Raw genomic sequence first — 20119 nt, forward strand, 5'->3', positions numbered from 1 at the left:
CTTGGCGTCATTTTGACTGGCCGCCCACGTCTTGGTGGAGTAGCCATAGTCCCAAAGTGTCTCCATTTAATTGTTTGAATTTCTAAAATCTTTGAAATCGCTTTGTAACCCTTTCCAGCTTTATGTAAATCTTGATTGCAGATTCTATGAAAGCTCCTTTTGGCTCACATAAGCATCCTCTTCTTGTGAGGAGCAAACTCAAACAGTTAGAGTGGTTTTTGTCAGTCAAAGTAGCTCTAGTCCACACCTCCAAACTAATTTTCTTAATTTATGCCGACTCCAATTAGCTTTTTTGAGGTCATCATTCCAATGGTTGACATCCTTTTCACTCTAGCACTGTGAGGTTTTTATGGTTGTTCTCAATGAAGACATGACAAATCAGAATATTTTTTGTCTTATTATATTTGTTAACATTCTTCACGTAATTCCAAAAGATTCACTTACTTTTTCTTGCCACTGTATGTGCCATTCTACATGACAAGCACTAATTATAATCTAATGATAATTAGCAATGAAACCATATGTTTTTACATGTGAAGGGAAAAGTTACAGAGCTCTTATATTTACACATCATTGTTACTTTCTCTTTTTTGTCTGACTCACCCACTAACACATCTCAGTGTTTTCCTGTTTTATCTCTGTTTCTCTATTTTCCCTGCGTTGTGCTCTGGTCTCGCTCCACTGGACATTAACCAGGGGAGGAATGATTCTCAACACACGCACAAACACACACAGTCTCATTCACAGACAGGGCTTTTCCAGCACTCTGCGGGAAGATAGAGTGGTTTGTTTGGTTCTGATAGGAGCAATAAAACCAATTCACCTTAGAAAGAGAGAGAGCAAAAGCAATAGACAGAGTTGTCCAGGAGAAAGTTGTTCTCCAAAAGATTTTGGATAAAAAATGAAAAAAGAGATATGGCAGATATTCGGTTTTTCACTGTCACAAGCAGTGAATCAATATTTCCTAGAGTTGGTATTAGAAGAAAAACAAAACTAAAATCTATTGATAGATATATTATTTATCTTTAGAAATGTGTAGAAATCTGTGCTTTAGTCTACATTACCCACACTTCTATGTCGCTTGGCCGATTCTGCACCATATCCAAGGAGACCATATGTCAACCCAGTGGGACTTACATACATGCACATCTGCAGACACATATATACCCATGCAGTGTTCTCAATAGATAAAGAGCTAAAAGGCAAAACTCAGTCTTCTTTCACACACAACACATATTCCACATGATCACTTGGTGTGTATAGTTAGTGTATTCTCTGTGCTGTCATTGTGTGGTTATTTCTATGTAAGTTGAGTTTGCATGTATCTATACAGTACATACTGTACGTCCATGAGTGGCTTTAATTTTTATAATGTGTTCATTTGTCCTTGACGTTGTGCCCACATTTGATAGTTTTGGGAACATGCTTGTGGTTGTGCACTGTACACTTAGGTGAAATTCCTATGATAATGTTGAAAAACGGAGTAACTTTTAATTGCTATATATATCAGTTCTGCATCTGGGTCAGTTTGAGATTAAGCAGGATGCAGCTACTAATACTAAATAAGTCTTTACAATAAGTGAAAACTCAAGAGTTGTTTTTTTATGTACTAAACGTACTGGTGTTGATTTTACACATTTTGTTACTGCGAATTGGAACTGGATGATGGGAACATCAGATCTGATGCACACAAAAAAAAATACTAAAAGAACATGGTTTTCTTATATTATGAAGTGAATCTGGTTAGCCACAGACTCTGGTTGGTCATTCAGGGAACATAAAGAATGTGTCAGAAGATGAGTGATTGCAAATCATTGATGACTATGACTCAAATACTGCTCTTTTTTTAATTTCTACCAGTTGTTTGTCTGTTACTCTGACTCTTTCATTCATCAAGCTATTTCTGTATCTTCCTGTTATGCACACAGGGTAATTGATTGAGAGAACAGAGAGCACAGGGAGAGACATGGACAGGCGGGAAGAGAAAAACAAATGTACAAAAAAGGAGAAGAAAGAGAAAGAGAGCAAGTAAGAGAGATGGATATGGACAGGGAAGGGAAAGTAAGAAGCGCGAGAAGGGAGGGAAGGCCAGTGGATAAAAGAATGTGCTGACAAGCAGAGATTTACCATTTGACTGTGCATGCAGGAACGGACAAAGAAAGAGCTAAAGAGCACAACAGATAGATTTCACAGTGATCATGAGATCTATATTTAAAGAAATTCAATTGGTAATGACTTATTTTTGATTTTGATGATTTATTTTTTACACATCACACCATCTCTACACACACTCTCTATATAAATACATTGTAGTTTATCCCATTTTTATTTATGTTTTATTAACTACCAAGCATTTACACATGAACATCCAAAAGAAAAACATCCCTCATTACTTTGAAGGAACTGCTTTGAATTCATACTTCCCTGACCACAACAGAATTGTGATTATTAAAGTTCATTCATATTAAAGACATTCATAGTGTTCATAATGGTGGTGTTTACATTACGTTCGCCAGCTGTTGGTTCATCTTGGTTACTGATGATTTTCTTATTCCCATGGATCACTGAACAAAAGTGACATTTAGACATTTGAAGTATAGCTGATGAATATGTTTTTTGTGATATGCTGCCGCATGTTCTGCTGTATGTTCTTGTCATTCTTTACCACCTGTCAGTCGCTCAATCTTCCTTATAAGTCACAATAACATTATCAGCTCTATTGAGGCATATTGAGAGTGACACCCACACACACATACACACAAGCTCTGTACCATGAGTCATGCAATGAGTTATAGAGTATAGTAATCTATCTTATCCTGTCAGTTTAGCAAGCAGCTACTCTGATCTTGATGCACCACAGTGATCTGTATGTTTGTGTGCCACTTCACTTTGTCTTCATTTGTACTTCAGCTTGTGTGTCTGCCTGCATGGATGGCTGTGCCAGCATCTGTCTGCAGATGCTGCACACAGTGATACAAGAGGCAGAAGAAGTCGTGATAAGTCAGCACACTAAACCCCACACACAGTATGGAGGATACATGGAATGCTTTTTTCATTTTGTTTCTTTACTATATCTTACTCTCGCTCACCCCTTTCTCCCTGATGTCTCCTGCTTTCTTTCTCTCCTTCTCCTCTCTCAAGGGTACCAGTTACCTTCCTCTCAGACACCAACTAGCTTACACACATTTATGTACACACACACACACACACACACACTCACAGGATGTCTGTATGAGATGATTTATGCTCCTGTGTTCTTTTATTTTTAGACCAATTACTTGGATACTCTTTCTCTCTTTCTGTCTCTATCTTTCCTGTTCTCTGTTTCCCATTCTCTTTATTTCGCCATCCTTCTCTAAACATTGTCTCCTTTTTACACCTCAGTTTGTATTCGCAGACAATTTCAAATGTTTGTTTTAACTTCGGTATGAGTGTCCAATTTCAGTCCAAAGACACACAAGTCAGAGTGACTTGGAACCAGGAGAAATAGAAAGAAAGAATGCAAATTATTAGTAATTTTTGGTGTAAGACAACAACACACTAGGGTGATGTGACATTTTTCTCGGTGTGTAGAGAAAGTATTGAGTGAGTTTCATGCTGGACTCACTATCTAAAATGCAGGTGATAATGAACAACCACAGCAGGATTGTGTGTCAGGGCTTTTGTCACATGCACACAAATATGATGTTTTTTTATTTTGTTATTTCTTTATTTCCTTTTTTTATTTTGTTCATCTTGTAACCTGTTGCCTGGTAACAGGAAACTTTCTAAACTTAGATATTCATAATGCTTGAGAAGACACAAGACAGACACAAGAAGAAAAGAAATGGATTTAATAAGGCGGTGTCAACATTAATGCAGGAAACTTTGAGAAATTGGCTACTTTGAGAATATTTGCAGTTAAGAGCTAAGCTAAAATTTTTCACACAAAAAATTAATCTGCCACATTACTGTAAGCCGGCATTACAACATATGAATCTGTTGGGTGTAAAAGTAAAACTGTCTGTGCATGTAGTTATGTGTGTGTGTGTTAATCATCCTTTATTTATGCAGGCAGTGTTCATTAAATAAGCATTCATGCTTTGTTTCAGCAGTCTCTTGTCATATAGATTCCAGTAAAACCACATCAACTGTGACTTGAATTTCAAAAAATATAAAATCTCTTTTACCACTCTCCATTTTGTAAAAAAATATGGAAGCTGATCTGTTTATTATTGCTCTGAGACCTGTTGCACCGTGCATCAAGAGTGAGTTGAGTGAGAAGAAAACACTTACAAGCACAAGGTAGCTGACAAAGATGATTGACAGTATATCAGTCTTTAGTACAACCCAAGGTTTTATTGTGGTTCAACATTGGGTTCTCAATATCACCTCAGTAGCACAGTGCATTGAGAGTACAGTGTTCTCAGTCCTTTTTCCCAACCACATTAGAAATGTTAACCTCTTGGCTGCTGCCCTCCTGATTCTCTTCTCTTCTCCTCCTTCATGTCATTAGTGCAAGACAGACAACAGAGAGCTTATCAAGTGGAACGTTCCTCTTTTTATGGCTTTTAGATGTGATAAATTCTTCACTTAACCCAGAACGTTGTCTTAAGTACTGGGACAGTGACCTAAAAAGCTGCTATTTTTCACTGTAATGGGTTTCACATTAAAGCATGATACAACATTATTAATCTATAGTTCCTCTCTAGTGCTGGTAGATTTAACCTTCTTTGTTTTAGTCTTTATTTGGTCTCTGTAGAAACTGCAACCATAGAAAAATATACATCAAATTTTGTTCACTGACCTAAAACTTCCAACATTGAAGTTCCAAAAAAAGTCTTAATTCTATTGAAGCAAAAATAATAAATAGGTCATAATGAGGTTTTTATTTCTTTGTATTTTATGTTGATTTGCTTAAAGTTTAAATATTAAAACCTGTTGAACCTCATTCTGTCCTTTTTCAAATGTATAATAGCAATATATATGAATAATTAACATCAAAGCATCAAAACTTTATTAAATCATATGTCTGTGCTCAGTGATGAAATGACAGTGGTAAGTAAGTATATGACATGGATCAAGCACACAAACAATTTAACATGTACTGTGCACACAAGCAAGCACAGGTGAACGTGCACACAAAGAAAATCTGGTGGCTGAATGGGGAGTAGCAATTAGGACTATGTGCTCTGGATATTCTTGGTACAATACTGATCAGTGTCATCTGTGTGTGTAAAAGAGAGAGAGAAAGTCTGATGTTGCAGCCCACAGTTTCCATAGTAACGTCAGAACCCATCTTGGTCTCCATGGAAACTTATGGTTGGCACCTACATAGAGAGAAAGAGAGAGAACGAGGGATGAGGTGAAGACATAGAAGTTAGGGCAGAGCAGTGCAAAGAGAGAAAGAAACTGTTGGCAAGACAGATAAAGAGTGTCAAAGAAGTTGTTCACGGAGCTAAGAGATCAGTCTGGAGTTGATAGAAGAAGTGTGATTAATTATAACAACATTGTACTCACTAAAATATATCTGTGGACAATCAGTGACATCATCAACAAAGCTTAGTGGTGAAAAAAGTACAAGCTGTCAGACATAATGTATAGAAATTTGACTTTGCTTGAGCGCTCCTCTTAATACTGTAAAGTTAGGTAACCAAAATCTGAACCAGTATATGACTCCCTTTTAGCCACGAGTTTGTGTTCTCTTTGAGTATCGTCTTTTCCTGTTCTCACTCTGTTTGTCTCAGTTACAGTGCTTTATTTGTCCTCACTACTTGTATCAATAGCCTGCTAATAGGATGCACACTAGCAAACTGCATGCAACCATAATATTTGACTTAGTTTCACCATGGTTGCTACTTTAAATAAATCATTTCTGGCTGTCAGTTGCTAAGTCACTATGTTATACCACATTTGGTGTTTTGTCCGTCTTATCTTTACCGTAAATCTGTGTGCCGTAGCTTTGTTTATGTCCTTTAATCTGTATTTTCATACAGACAAAGTCAAAGTTTTTACAATAAAACTATGCACTACACTATGATGTCTCTGTGGGATCTTTCACAAACAGCTTGATGGTTAATCCTGTATTGCTACACTCACACACACACACACACACACGCTGAATGGTATCATTGTCCACTGTATGGTAGAATGTCGATACTATAATCTGATTGGCCTCTTTGATGGATGGGCGGTTTGGTTGACCTATCACAGATAACTGTATTATTGCTCCCATATACTTACCTGTCTGTCATTGTGTCTGCCTCCTTTTCCCTCTTATCCCATCTCTGTAGTCTGTCTGTTCCTCTCTCTTTTTCGTCTTCTTCTCTCATCCATCCTCCTCCTCTCTCTCAGTCTCTCATCATTTCTCTCTCATTTCTTTCCAGTCACTAACCAGATTAGTTGTGCCCCTTATGGATTTTGCCCTTTATGGGTCTGTATAAATGGAAGGAAAGGAGGCAGAGAAGTGTTTCGTTATGTGTCAGGCTGAGCTGTTCCTACCAGATGTTTTTCTGTGTTTTATTCTTCAGAGCGCCGCACTGTCTGCCTGTCACTGGCAGATACACAGCCTCCGTGTGAGTGTGTTTCTGTGTGTGTTTTCAAGAGAAGGTGATTGAGAGTGCTTGTGTGTTTGAGAGGGAGGATGTGTGTATGCGTGTGTGTGCGCGTGCTGGTGTGAGATTAATTACTTCCACATACACTAATACTCAGTGTGTGGTGAAGGGTCTGCAGTATGAATGATGAATATAAAAACAATCAGTGCTTAGGTCTCTGAAACTGACACATGCACAGATAGAACAAAAAGACAGCTGCTTAATGTGAATATGTTGATCTTATCTTAAGTAGGATACTGTTGTGACATTAAAGAAGACTGGATGGGCAGGAATCAAAACTGAAAGACAGAGAAAGGAAATAAGTTTTAAGACAGCTTTCTGAGCAGCCCACTGAGGTGCAGAATCCCTGGCCTAAAAATCAACTTGCCTTTCAAGTTGTCTGTCTTTTAAACTGTGCAAATCCTCTGTATTATAATTCATGTCATTCCCTTCACTGTCAAGCTTCTTGAACATTTCCAAGTGTGGGAAAACACTGCCAAATCACAGTTTGTATGATAATCACATCATTAAAACAAAAATCCAAGCACAAGTCTTTTATCAATATCTAGTAGTTGTAATCTGGTGCCAGCTGTGATGCATGAGTCATTTCTGATGCTGACAGTTCTATAGTGCCTAAAAAAACACCTAACTGTAGCTGAAAATGACATTTACCATACAAATAAGACAGTGGTGTTTCTCATGGCAGAGGATACATGCATGTGTGTGCAGCGTGACATGGGCTAATGGTGGTAATTATGTGGGGATGCTTTGCTAACCCTTTCAACTTGCTACGCTTGGACACATACAGTACAGAAGCTGTGTCGCTCCAAATCCAGGTTTAAGTGATTCTTCCCAGGGATGAGGCTGGAGCCTGGAGAGACCTGGCTGGCCTTTTGTCCCATACCTCTGGTCCTCTGTAAATGTGTCCATGGAAAAACAGTGGGAACAGGAGGCGGAGCAAGGACAGAGATGGATGGACAGATGGATGGACAGAGCTAAATATATTTTTATCTAAAAAAAAAACTGTATACCTCAAAGGGACAGAGAGAGAGAGAGGATGTGAAATATAAAGTGCCTTAACAACAAATATTCTCTGTTTTGTGTACACACACGCTCCCATTTCCCTTAATCTGCTGCTTCTAAACTTTAGAAAAATTAAGAAGCAAAGTTTCTAAAGAGTGATGAAGTTAGAAATTTAGAATGGTCAGATGTTATATAATCCCCTCTCTGTGTTTTATCTCTTTTAAGGCCATTTCAGGACATTTCCCAGGACCCCTTTAACCAGGGTCATCCCAATGACAACAATCTCTGAGGAACTTTGTAGTAGAAGGGTTGCATGTGTGTATGTGCATGTGTGTGTATACTGACACACACATGCATTCCTTCCTTTAGACAGTAGGCTCTTAGGAAAGGAAAAGAACTGCTTTGATTAAATAATCAAATGCTCTGACTGTGTACACGACAACTTAGAAAAATAGACACACATAAACAATCAAACACACACGTACACACACACCACAGAAGCCCACCGAACAGTAAGTGAATGTCTTTTCCAGACTAATAAACTCAGAGAGAAGCAGGAAGAGTAGGACACCAGCAATGTTAGCTCTCATAGGTCACACACAGGGTCTTTTTAGTATTGATGTGGGCATAAATAAATAATGTAATGTGTGTGAATGAATGTGTGGTAACCTCAGTGATTTGTTTAGGACAGTTGCTTTAACTTGCCTACCTATCAAAGAAATGATTTATTCTGCAGGTTGTTGAATTGTAGTCAGCCTGTCAGCTTACCACAGACTCTGCCGTCTGTAATCTCTTCTGTCTTTGATCGACTTGATCGTTCTCAAATGCACATTTTCTGTCATACTACAGTAAGTATTTCTGAGTTCGATCTACAAATAAATAAACCTATCTTTTTTTTCTGTCTCTACAGGAGCGTGTGGAGTATCTGTTTCTCATCATTTTTACGGTGGAGGCATTCTTAAAGGTAATAGCCTACGGCCTGCTCTTCCACCCCAACGCCTACCTGAGGAACGGATGGAATCTGCTCGACTTCATCATTGTAGTCGTGGGGTGAGTGAATAGGAGATATTTGAAATGCTTTTTAATGGTCCTACGTTACTCTAAGTGAATCTCTAAGTCCTTTGTAATTCACTGTCTCTTTCCAGGGTTTTTAAAAGCTCTACCTGACACATTTTTAAACAGCAGCACATCATTGGCAAATTAATCATAGTACCTTGGTATAATTACTGTCAACAAATGAAACTACAGCCAAGGCACCCTCTGTCTAATGCCAGGGGTCCTCACAGTGCTAGTTTTTTTTTAAATTGACACATTTCCTGTGAGCATGACAAGGAAGTGACTTCACTCACTCTTATCATTAATACATTTTTTTCACTTAGGCTTTGTTGATGTTCACACTTTGTGGCATTGTATTAATATTAAAGTACCAAAGTACAACACACAATAAGTTTTAAAAGAAGTACTGTCATAAAACAAGCTTTCCTCACAGTAGATCTGTATTAAAGCCAAGTAAACTTTGCCCAACAGTGTACTGCTGAAGCTTAAACTGATTAGCTTGTTAGATGCTGATAGCAAAGCTCTGCTCCGTTTTTCTTTATCTGCAACTCAGCAACATGGCCCATCTGCTAAACCCTCTGTGCCTGTGTTGTGGATGTGTGTGTGTGTGCCCTGCCTGCCAGCTGTGCTTTGTGTACAGTTTTATGTGAGAGTAATGGTACAATAACCAGTGGACCTGACAGTTACATTAATGTCATAAAAATGGTCTAATTGACCGTGCATGTTTGTGTATGTACAAAAGCACCCCTTTAGCCTGAAGGGAGGCTCTGTGAATGCACCAACACACATACATACACACTCAGTGAGTCTTGTTCATTGCCGGTCAAGTGTTCACTCACATTAGCCATCACTAACTGAACATGGTTGGCAGCACCCCATACACACACACCCCATCGGCTGGTATCATGGTGCCAGTGCCCTGGGCATAAACACAACCTTTACCACTCTTTTGCTGTTATCTACCCTCTCTGTCTGCCTGTTTCTCTCTGTCTCCTTCAGTCTTTGTTGTGTAATGTTAACAGTTATGCTGCGGCACACTATGCTAATGTTTAATAATTTTCTGTTGATTCCTGCAAGGAAATTGTCTTTTTTTCTTGTGATGGTGCCACAGAGAAGTGAGACGGTCAGGTACAAATGGCTGCTCTGGAACAGACAGGCTTCAGTGTCTTGCTCAAGGATACTTAATACTTGCTGGTATGGGAGATTCAACATGGATGGCCTCAATAGACCTCCATTGTTGCAATGTGAATCGTTTTTCGCTGGTCATTTGTTCAGAGAGTTTTAAACAACCCATATTGTTTTTAGTATATATAATGCAAATAATGTCCTGTCGAGAATTATGGCAGTGTTACATGTGTTTTTGGAAGACAAAGAGCAAAGATAGTATCCAGTTTTTCTAACAGCACTAGGTAATAAACTCAAATACACACACATCCCTTCCCTTTCACACACTCAAGAGAGGACATGCAGACCCAGGCAGATCTAGGAAGTGTTCATCTGTCTCAGTACTGAATCTCTGTGTGTGTTTGAGTGCTTGTTTTTGTGCAAGTGTGGCCCTACCTGCCACCCTGCCTGTGCTTTTGTGTGTCTGGATGTGTCTGTATAGATGAGAAGCGACAGAGTTCACTCCCTCTGGAATGTTCGCCATATGGGTGAAAGAGTTTGTACCTGGTGCTGAGCAGTCTCAGAGACACACACATATACATATACACATAGACTCACACACAATCGCTTGCACACGTATGCACAAAAGCTATAGCCCATACAGTTCCTGACAGAGTTTAGTGAAGGTTCAGTGAGCTGCATCATGTACAACATGACTATGCACTACGTATAGATTTTCTTTAGTCTCTGCTGATATATGGTAGATTTCTTTACTATACATCCATTTTCCAGTGATGATAAAGTGAACCATTGACAGTCAACCATGCAAACACATATTGTTGTTTTAAAAGTACCAGTTTTTGCCCCTGTGCAGTCTGACAAAAGCCTGTATTAACAGTCATCCATAGGCCTGCCGGTATGCTTGTTTTACACATCTTTACATGCTAAGTCCATTTTCTAGGCTGTGTGTTTCATATCATTGTTGATCTAATATCTATAGGCTTTGTCCTATTGATCTGGCAAAACGTAATTTCTAAGACATTTTTACTACTTTGACATTTAGTAGATTTAATGATTAAAATGTTATTCAAAGCAATCAATGGATTCATTTGTGGATTTGTTTTGAGGCTTTTTTTTTTTTTTTTGCTTTGATAGAAGAGAAGGGGTGTGACATGCAGCCAAGGTCTGCAAGGCAAGCACTGTAACCATTTGGCTACGGGGCGCTCCAATACATTCATTTATAATATGTAATTTTTCACTGTTTGTGTGACATTTGTGTGATATTTCAACTCTTGAAACTCACAGCCTCTCTTTGAATGTACACATGAATGTACTATCTTTAACTAAGGATGTACACAAGCTATTATGTGGTGCTACACTCAAATGCTCTAATTATCATTTAACACCCCATCACTGCAAAACATGTTGGGCAAAATGCTGGTGGCACGAAACTGTGGATCCTTGACGCTTTTTTCATACTCTGTTTCAAAGGCGTGCTTCCCACAGAAAGAGAGAGTGAATTAAATTGAGAGGGAGGTAGTGTGAAATAGAGAGGCCGAGAGAGTGAGAGGGAGAGAGAGGGCGATATGTTTTGAGAGGTCTTTTCAAGTGGCCATTTCATCTGTGCTAATTGATAATTCTCCATGACTAACGTGCCGCTGACTGGCCTTTGAGCCACGCTTGCTGGAAAATGGTATTGTATGGTGATTTCTAAGAGATCTCAGAGAGACAGAGAGAGGAGGGGAGTGTGATAAGCTCTCCATGCATCTGTACATACAGTCACACATGTGAGCCACTCACACTGCATGTCACTAAATAATTCATTAGGGGATAATGAACAACAAAAGCATGAAAACATGTTTAGCTCTTTTATTAAAGATTAGATTTGCATTATTATGTATTTCTACATATGTGTTTATACTGTAGGTTTAGTGTTTAGATACCTGATCATTAATCTTCTGCTATTACAGCCTACACTTTTCCTGGAAGGCTTTATACAAGAATTTTTAATCTGGCTTCAGGGATTTGCTCCCATTTAGATCTTAGCAAGTTTAGGCACTTCTTTCTTTTCATTCCTATTAATCCTTGTGTAATTTATCTTGTGGGGGATTTCAACCACCTGGTTAGTCAGGGCTGTCCATATAGTTTTCCCCATATGCTGTAGTCTGTAATATTCAACGTTATGAGTTGGTCTTGTAAAAAGAGATCTCTGTAAATAATTTCATGAAGGATAGTAGCTCATAAAAGTCAACAGTGTAATACTTTGCATACCATACATTGAAATAGAGGATGCTAATTTGCATCATTATTATTATTTTTCAGCTTATTTAGCTCTTTAGATGTTAATCTGTCAGTCTGCCAGGATTCATCGGGCTCAAATTATGAAAGAGTGGTTCAGGGAGCATGACACATCATTGTCACACATGGACTGACCACCACAGAGTCCAGACCTTAACCCCATTGAGAATCTTTGGGGTGTGTTGGAGTTGCTCGGTGGTCCGGCCCTCCCATCTTCAATACAAGATCATGGTTAAAAATAATGCAACTCTGGACGGGAATAAATGTTGTAATATTGCCAAAGCTTATTGAAACGATACCATGGCGAATGTCGTAATCAAAGCTAAAGGCATTCCAACAAAATATTATAGTGTGTGACTTACTCTACCTAATCTACATTTTAATTTTTATTAACCTAAACCCTACCCTAACCTTAAACAAAGTCACAAAATTCAAAGACTTACAGGGTGGGGCCAGCACTTGGTCCCCATGAGGAAGACAAGTCCTTACAAGTGAGTGAGGGAGACAACTCCCATCACTACAGACACGCAGGGTTCTGTTGAGCTGAGTGTCAAATCATTAAAGCTGAGCGTCTCACATTTCCTTATCTGTGAAAAACAGAGAGAACAGATGAAACGCTTTCTATTGTTGTGTTGGAGAGCTAACTAATTAAGGTGTTTTATTTTCAACTGTTGACTTTTCTCCAAGAAACACTGCACAGATATTCTTCAACCAGTCCCTTCACTTTAAAAATGTGGTTGTAAACTAGGCTGATGTCTAAATTTACAGAACATAGTTTTTTTTTTTTATAGATAATGATAAAGGTGATGTATATGTGTGTATGTATAAACATATATATATATATATATATATATATATATATATATATATATATATATATATATATATATGTATGTCTTTACTGTATCTGTTTTATTGTATTCCACTTTACTATATTAAAAAAATGATGACAACCTTTCAAGATCATAGTTATTTAAGTCGTTACTTTCTCTCTTGCAGGTTATTCAGTGCAATTTTGGAACAGGCCACCAAAGGGGATGGGGGCGCTCCCATTGGAGGGAAAGCAGCGGGCTTTGATGTCAAGGCTCTGAGGGCATTCAGAGTACTCAGACCCCTCAGACTGGTCTCTGGAGTACCCAGTAAGTACTGAGAGCTGTGGAAAAAAGAAAGAATGAAAGACAGACAGGAAAGAGAGTAGTAACTTTTAAGCTTTGGGGATCAGGTGTGAATGGTGATTGGCTAAAGTGGAGGAGAAATGAACCACAGATTGCAGCTGATATTGATGCTTGATGCCTCACATGCCGGCACGACATTACAAAAAATGCACACATAGACACACTCACACAGAGTCTTCTTCTCTCATGTTATCGGAGACAGTACGAGCAGTAGATGAGTTGTCTGTCAGCCTGTCTGTGTTAGTGACTACAGAAATCAATAATCCAACAGGCCAGAAGTCAGGAAAGGATCGGATATCATGGAGGACAGCGGTGTGAGTGTGTGAGCCTCTGTGTATGTGTGACAGTTGTTGTCAGTACAATACCAAACAAATGCACAAGCCGCTAGTACACATCCCACACTGTGTTGTTTGGTTTAAAAGCATGGGTGCTGCAGTGCACAGTGTTTAGACGGAACCCTCTCCAACCACATTGGACTGTGTATTGAATTTGTGGCATGGCAACTGATCAGTGGCATGTTTACTAGCTGATTAGCACACTGATTGACAGATTTGTCATGTTAAAGGACTTGGGTTTTGTTGTGGCTAACTGTATGCACTGTAGTATTCAAATAATAATGATCTCTAGTTTAGCTTGAGCTGCACTGAACCTTCTTTACTGTGTTATGTAATTTATTCAACAAATAACAGGACCTCTCCAAGTATTCCTGAGTTACAGATGCACCAACATTGGTTTAGTGGTTATATTTATTTTAACAATAGAATTTTACTAAAGTAAATATACTGTATGCAAAACTGTCTAAGACACAAACTAATGACAATCAAATTAAGATCATCACTTGAGCTGGAGAATCTTTACACAGGCATTTAGGCCTTATGAATATCTATCAGTACAACAGCATTATTTCATTAGCACAGTTGTTCTTCTTTCCTACAGCAGTGTAATATTGCTCAAAATGCATGGTTCATGGCCAGTGCAATTTTCTATATAAATGAGTTTCAAGATAAGATATTTAGATGAATGTGAAATTATTTAATCAAATTAAAGTGTATCGATGTGGATTAAAACCACGTGTCGTAAATAAACCTATATTTTATTCTACAAACATAGTCACTTTCACTTTCAGTATTTGTAAGAAGCAACCTACTTCCATTACAGTTATTATGAGTGATTGGTATGCTGCATTGAGTCTTTGTCCATCAAAGCATTCAGCAAATTCACTTGAAAGTTGTTTTGCCTAATAACATGCTCTTTGTTTTTTGATTGTGTGAAACTCATTGAAGGCACTAATTAGAGAACAAATACAGTATACTACTAAGTTTAAATGTGGACATAATGAACTTTGTCTTTATGTTATGTATATGATATACTAACAGTGTTTTTGTATGACAAAAAGGCTTTCATCACCACAAGTATTAAAAGCCACTGTTTCAGTACTTTGTCTTTTTGTGTCTATCCACATAAATATGCATTCTCAGCATGACCTCTTTGTGTGCTGCAGGTTTACAGGTAGTGTTGAATTCCATAATCAAAGCCATGGTTCCTCTGCTCCACATCGCCCTGCTGGTCCTCTTCGTTATCATCATCTATGCCATCATCGGCTTGGAGCTCTTCATGGGCAAAATGCACAAGACCTGTGTTTACAAGCATTTAGGTACTCATAGACATATTAATACTCACACAACTGGCCATGCACAGAGACAGGCAGAAACAGAATATGTAGACTATACAGTACAAACACTGATTCACAGGTACAACAATGCAATGCATGATAAAGCACATAGACCTGCATATTGCACTTCAGTGCTCAGGTACATTTTGAAGCATGTATTCAACTGTGTGTGAAAGGATGCTTCAGTAAGTATATATTTATAAATAGATTTGCTCCAACTCCAGTAATAAGTGAATACTTTACCAAAAACACCTTCCAATAGGAAAACTAAGTGCGCCTAAGCTGTACTCTTATTATTCTTGTCTTATCATAATGATTTGGATTCATTTATTTGTCATGAATAAATCTTTAGCTGTGGTAAGATATCAGCCAACAAGGCAGGGAGAAAATAGGGCATATACCTTAAATTATTTCAATAATTGCCTCTATTAATTATTTAAATAATCATTTATGTTTCTGGATATGAACAATTTGAGCAATAATTGAAACAGCAGCCACCATAAATGATTGAAACAATTTTCAGTGAAGGCCCCCAGGTATAAATGGACTTGAGTGCTGTTATAGTGATGTTATAGGTCCCATGAGAGGCATTAGCTTTGCGCCTGGTAAGTGCTGGTTGAATACTCTCTGTTATGCTATACATCACTCTGGAGAGCTTGTTTTGTATAATTAGTACACCTTTTCACATTGATTTTTATATTAGTGCTCTATTTGGTTTTAGTTCAATGTGTCATTTAACCTTCTGTAGATGTGCTGTAGATTTGTGTAGATTTTCTTTTTGATAAATTAGTTTTGGATATAGATGTATTAAAATGTATGATTTTCTTTCTGAAATGAAAGTCCTATTACTTTTTTAACTTAAGCATTAATTTCTCCAGGTGATCTTTTTTCATACTAAAAAATCAATTAATTGAAATGTGGAAGCTAAATATTGATTATTCTTGCTTTCAGTGTATAGTATCATATATGTAGAGCTGTAGCGCTACAGTATATTGTGTTATCCACTATAGAAAACTGTGAAAACACTGTCTTCCTTTCTTCCAACTTTTTCCAAAGGCACCATTGCAGAGGAAAAGCCAGCACCGTGTGCACCTGATGTAGCTTACGGTCGACACTGTACACATAATGGAACAGAGTGCAGAATGGGTTGGGAGGGCCCAAACGATGGCATCACCAATTTTGACAACTTTGCCTTTGCTATGTTAACGGTGTTCCAGTGTATAACCATGGAAGGCTGGACGGACGTACTATACTGGGTGAGCCGGACACCACAATAGTGTCTTTTTGCATACGTGTGAGAGTGAGTGCCTTAATACATGATGTGTGTGTAGCCAATATGCGGTATCTGTAACGTCAGTGGCGCTTGCGTACATTTGAATAAACAATATAAAGCTGTGACACAAATGCTTCTCTCAGAAAAGCAGGTATTATATGCACACAAATATTGTTGAGAGAGAGACACACAAACACTGATTGTGTTGATGTGTGCGTTAGCTCATATCTTTGGCTAAATCGATGCAGACAATACACTTTGTAATTGAGGGCACAGATTCATTTAGAACGTGTGTAGAATCCTGATTCTTGATTCAAGTGTCAAGTGATCACTCATGCATGCACACATACATGCAAAAACAACAAACATTCAGCCACATAAGGTAGAAATATGAAAAAGACCTCTTTAGGACCTGTGTATTTTATCAAACATTACCTAGAACTATGGTTTTGTCGCTATACTTAATAAGCATTGACCTTAGTCTGCTCTGTGTTAATTTGTCACAATCCCAGTCGTGTAATAAAGTCATTAAAAAACACTTGACATATTTAAGGTTAGGGTTGTTGTTATGTCTGAAAATGTGAAATACTGTACAGTGAGCAGTGTGATACAGTATAATTGAACTGAACACAAGCATGTGTTCATGTGCGTATGTATGTGAGTTGTTTGTGTGTTTGTGTATACACATGGAGCAGAGAGCTTACTAGCTCTACACCCCTTCTTCTAACACACTATCTGCTGCAACCTTTTGTGTACACATGTTCACAGCATCAGTTAAGTTGCACAAATCACCTATTGTGAGAGCACCAGTGTAGCCAGCTCACTTCGTAATGAGTGGGACCTATTTATCAGGAATTACAAGTACAAATAACACCAAGCCTTTAAAATATTTGTGTTGCATGGTTCATCGAGTTTGGGCCATTCATTTACGTAGTTTTTACTGTCACACATATTCAGGAATATAGATTAATGACATCCAACATTTGGTGTTAATGTAGCAAATGAACCCACTGTCTCCCATACTGCCCATTTCTTTTTGTTTGTCTCTTTCCAGTAGTTCCCTTGTTAAAATGACAGATTTTCAATTTACAGATAATAAGCAACTTTGCTTACATTTTCTATTAAATGCCTTTTTATTGAATTTATGTGCAGACTAATAATCTGACATTTTTTTTATAAATTCTAAACTTGTTAAACAGTAATTTGTCCACATTATCTTCCATTTACATCAGCCCTGAAACAATCTGCCTCTGTTTGAGCAATCCTTAATATGCAGATGAATGTGTGGCATATTTTAATAACTGAATGTCCTGAAACAAATTATTTTAATGCATTTGGCGTCGTTGGTCACATGCTATAAATCACCAATAAGAGAAAACAACTGGTTTATACAAACAATTGTAAAGTCATAGAATTTTCCTATAAGGTCCATCCACCTTTCCCAGATTAGATTTCATCATACAATACAATACTGCCACTCCTGCTTCACCAGGTCTTTCTGTGACTCTTTTTAACATGCACTGCTCTTTTCTTATTTCCTGCCTGTCTTCTTTCCCATTCCTGCTTTCTGTCCTTGACCTCTACTGCCCTCTCTCATTCACTTCTTCATTCTCTGTATGGGAATTTTCTCAAACCTTTGTCTCCCACATTTCTTTTTCCTTCTTCACTGTTCTCACTCGTTTCCATATCTTTCCTCTTTACTCCACCCTAACAACTCTTGACTTGTTTTTCTCCCTTTTACCCTTTTCCTTTTCTCCCCTGTCTCTTCTCTCTCTCAGATGCAGGATGCTATGGGCTATGAGCTGCCATGGGTCTATTTTGTCTCTCTCGTCATCTTCGGCTCCTTTTTCGTTCTCAATCTCGTTCTGGGGGTGTTGAGCGGGTAAGAGGTTATGCTGTTGTCATGTGTGTACCTACTTATATGTGTTTTTTATGTGACTGAGAAATGATTATGTAACAAGACTCCCTTAATTTACAATTTATTGTTTTAATTAACATCCATATGCAGATCAGCCTCATTCAATCAAGTGGAATACAGAAGAAATTTAACAAAAACAAGATCAAGGTTCAGGCTCAGTTTAACATGAGTAGTTAAGCGGCAAAAGTGCATCCACAAACACACACATAAATAAAGTGTGAGACTTTATGTCTACAATTACGTTTATATATTTCCATCCCGTCACAGTTGGATTGTTGTGCACAGGTGAACAGACACATAAACCTACCAGACTTTTTTTTTTACCAACACGTACACATAATTACATACACAAGTATCTTTCTTTTCCTATGTACTTTTTCTATTTTTCTGTTTTTGTTTTGTTTTTTTGTTTTTTTGAAAACCAGATACATGTGTTGGTTATATTACTGTATATGTTGGTCTCATGTGCACATTAGCTTCTATCTGCTTATATTGATTGTGTATGTGTTAGTGAGTGTGTTTTGTTGCAAATGCTACTCAGGCAGGCGAGCTGGATACTGTTTTACCATGCTCTGCCAAGTCACGCAGGTTGAGTACAAGTGCCACCCAGCCTGTAGGGACACACTGGGGCATAAATAATGCACCCCTCAGGTCAGTCGTGGAGGTGGAACGCTGAAAAACTTGCACAACAAAAAACAGAACAGAAAACAGAACAGGCAAAAAAAGGTTCTTTTGAGGAAGGAGTGAAATCTAGAGAAAATACAGCATGAAAGTATTTTTAGTAAGCATCTATGAAAACATTATGTTGGAGATGGAAATTACAGTTAAAACTCTATAAAACCATATCAGATTAATAACCACTGCTATAATTATACTAGTGGTAATATATATATATATATATATATATATATATAAAATGTGAACCCTGAAATTAGAGAATAATTTGTTATGAGGACTGTAGTAATGTCCAATCCATGGGAGTCTTGGTGCATTCTGTCAAAGTTTCTAACTCTGATTCTTCCACAGTGTAAAAAAGGGCTGATTTGACATGTAACTTATTACCTCCTCTTTTCACAGAAACACATGTGCTAAACTTCCAAGCACAAGCAATTTAAAGAGTTGTTTGGTATATTATGTGGCTAATTTATAGCTTTTTGTCATTATCACCGTTTTACATGGCTAATTCATAATATGTCTTCTAAAGCAGTCATCTCTGTTTTGTTTTTCAATTCCAAGTTTAATACAGCTGACCAAATACACTGCCATGTGGTACACTAAGTGACTCTGACAAATGCTGTAAATGCACTATATGCCTGCAGGGATCCTGCAGAAGCAAATTGTCTGTTAGGTATAATAACTAAGGACTTAACTCCTTCCCCTGCTCTCTTCTTTCTTCCCTTCCCTCCTAACATTCCCTAATTAATTCTTTCTTACTTTTACCCTTTAATTAATCTTATCTATACTTTATTCCATTCTTTTTCTTCTATCGTTCTATTCTGTATCATCTGTTTGCTGCCTCTCCTCCATTGCTCTATCTCTAGGTGAATGATGCAGTAGATTATAGGTGGCCTTGGGTCTATTTTGTCACCTTAATCATCATCGGGTCCTTCTTTGTGCTAAACTTGGTTCTGGGAGTTTTGAGTGGGTAAGGCCAGGGTCAAAAGTCACTGGACACTAACTTCTTTCTCAGCTTTTTGTTGTTGTTTGTCTTTGCTCAGAGGACCTCTTCATTTTTCCTACTTTATTTTTCTGCTACTAAATGTGTTTAGATTTCAAAAGTACATGTCCAGGTATGTCTTGTAATGTAACTGATTCAGATATAGTATGAGGAATGTGGAGAAAATATAGTACATGCTAGCACATCTAGCACAAGGAAATGTACACCCTGATCATTTGATGATGCCTGTATTCAAAGTCTGTAACAGAACCACATATGCATGAGACTTTGAAAGCTTTACCAACTTAGGTACATTACCTGCTTATACAGTACATTTCATTTGTTCATAATCATTTGTAGCTGACTCTAGT

General features: G+C 37.8%; 1 protein-coding gene across 3 annotated transcripts in view; it reads left to right on the forward strand.

Moving 5' to 3' along the window:
* Nucleotides 1–20119, forward strand: part of cacna1c (calcium channel, voltage-dependent, L type, alpha 1C subunit) — a 153025-nt gene that overhangs the window by 85455 nt on the left and 47451 nt on the right. For all 3 annotated transcript variants that reach the window (XM_026362846.1, XM_026362847.1, XM_026362848.1), the window contains exons 4-8: nucleotides 8506–8645; nucleotides 13053–13192; nucleotides 14730–14882; nucleotides 15957–16156; nucleotides 19633–19736. In XM_026362846.1, coding sequence (XP_026218631.1) covers nucleotides 8506–8645; nucleotides 13053–13192; nucleotides 14730–14882; nucleotides 15957–16156; nucleotides 19633–19736 — 737 coding nt within the window. The remainder of the gene's footprint in view (nucleotides 1–8505; nucleotides 8646–13052; nucleotides 13193–14729; nucleotides 14883–15956; nucleotides 16157–19632; nucleotides 19737–20119) is intronic.

This window comes from Anabas testudineus, chromosome 23 (genome assembly GCF_900324465.2).
Source record: "Anabas testudineus chromosome 23, fAnaTes1.2, whole genome shotgun sequence".
Taxonomy (NCBI): Eukaryota; Metazoa; Chordata; class Actinopteri; order Anabantiformes; family Anabantidae; genus Anabas; species Anabas testudineus.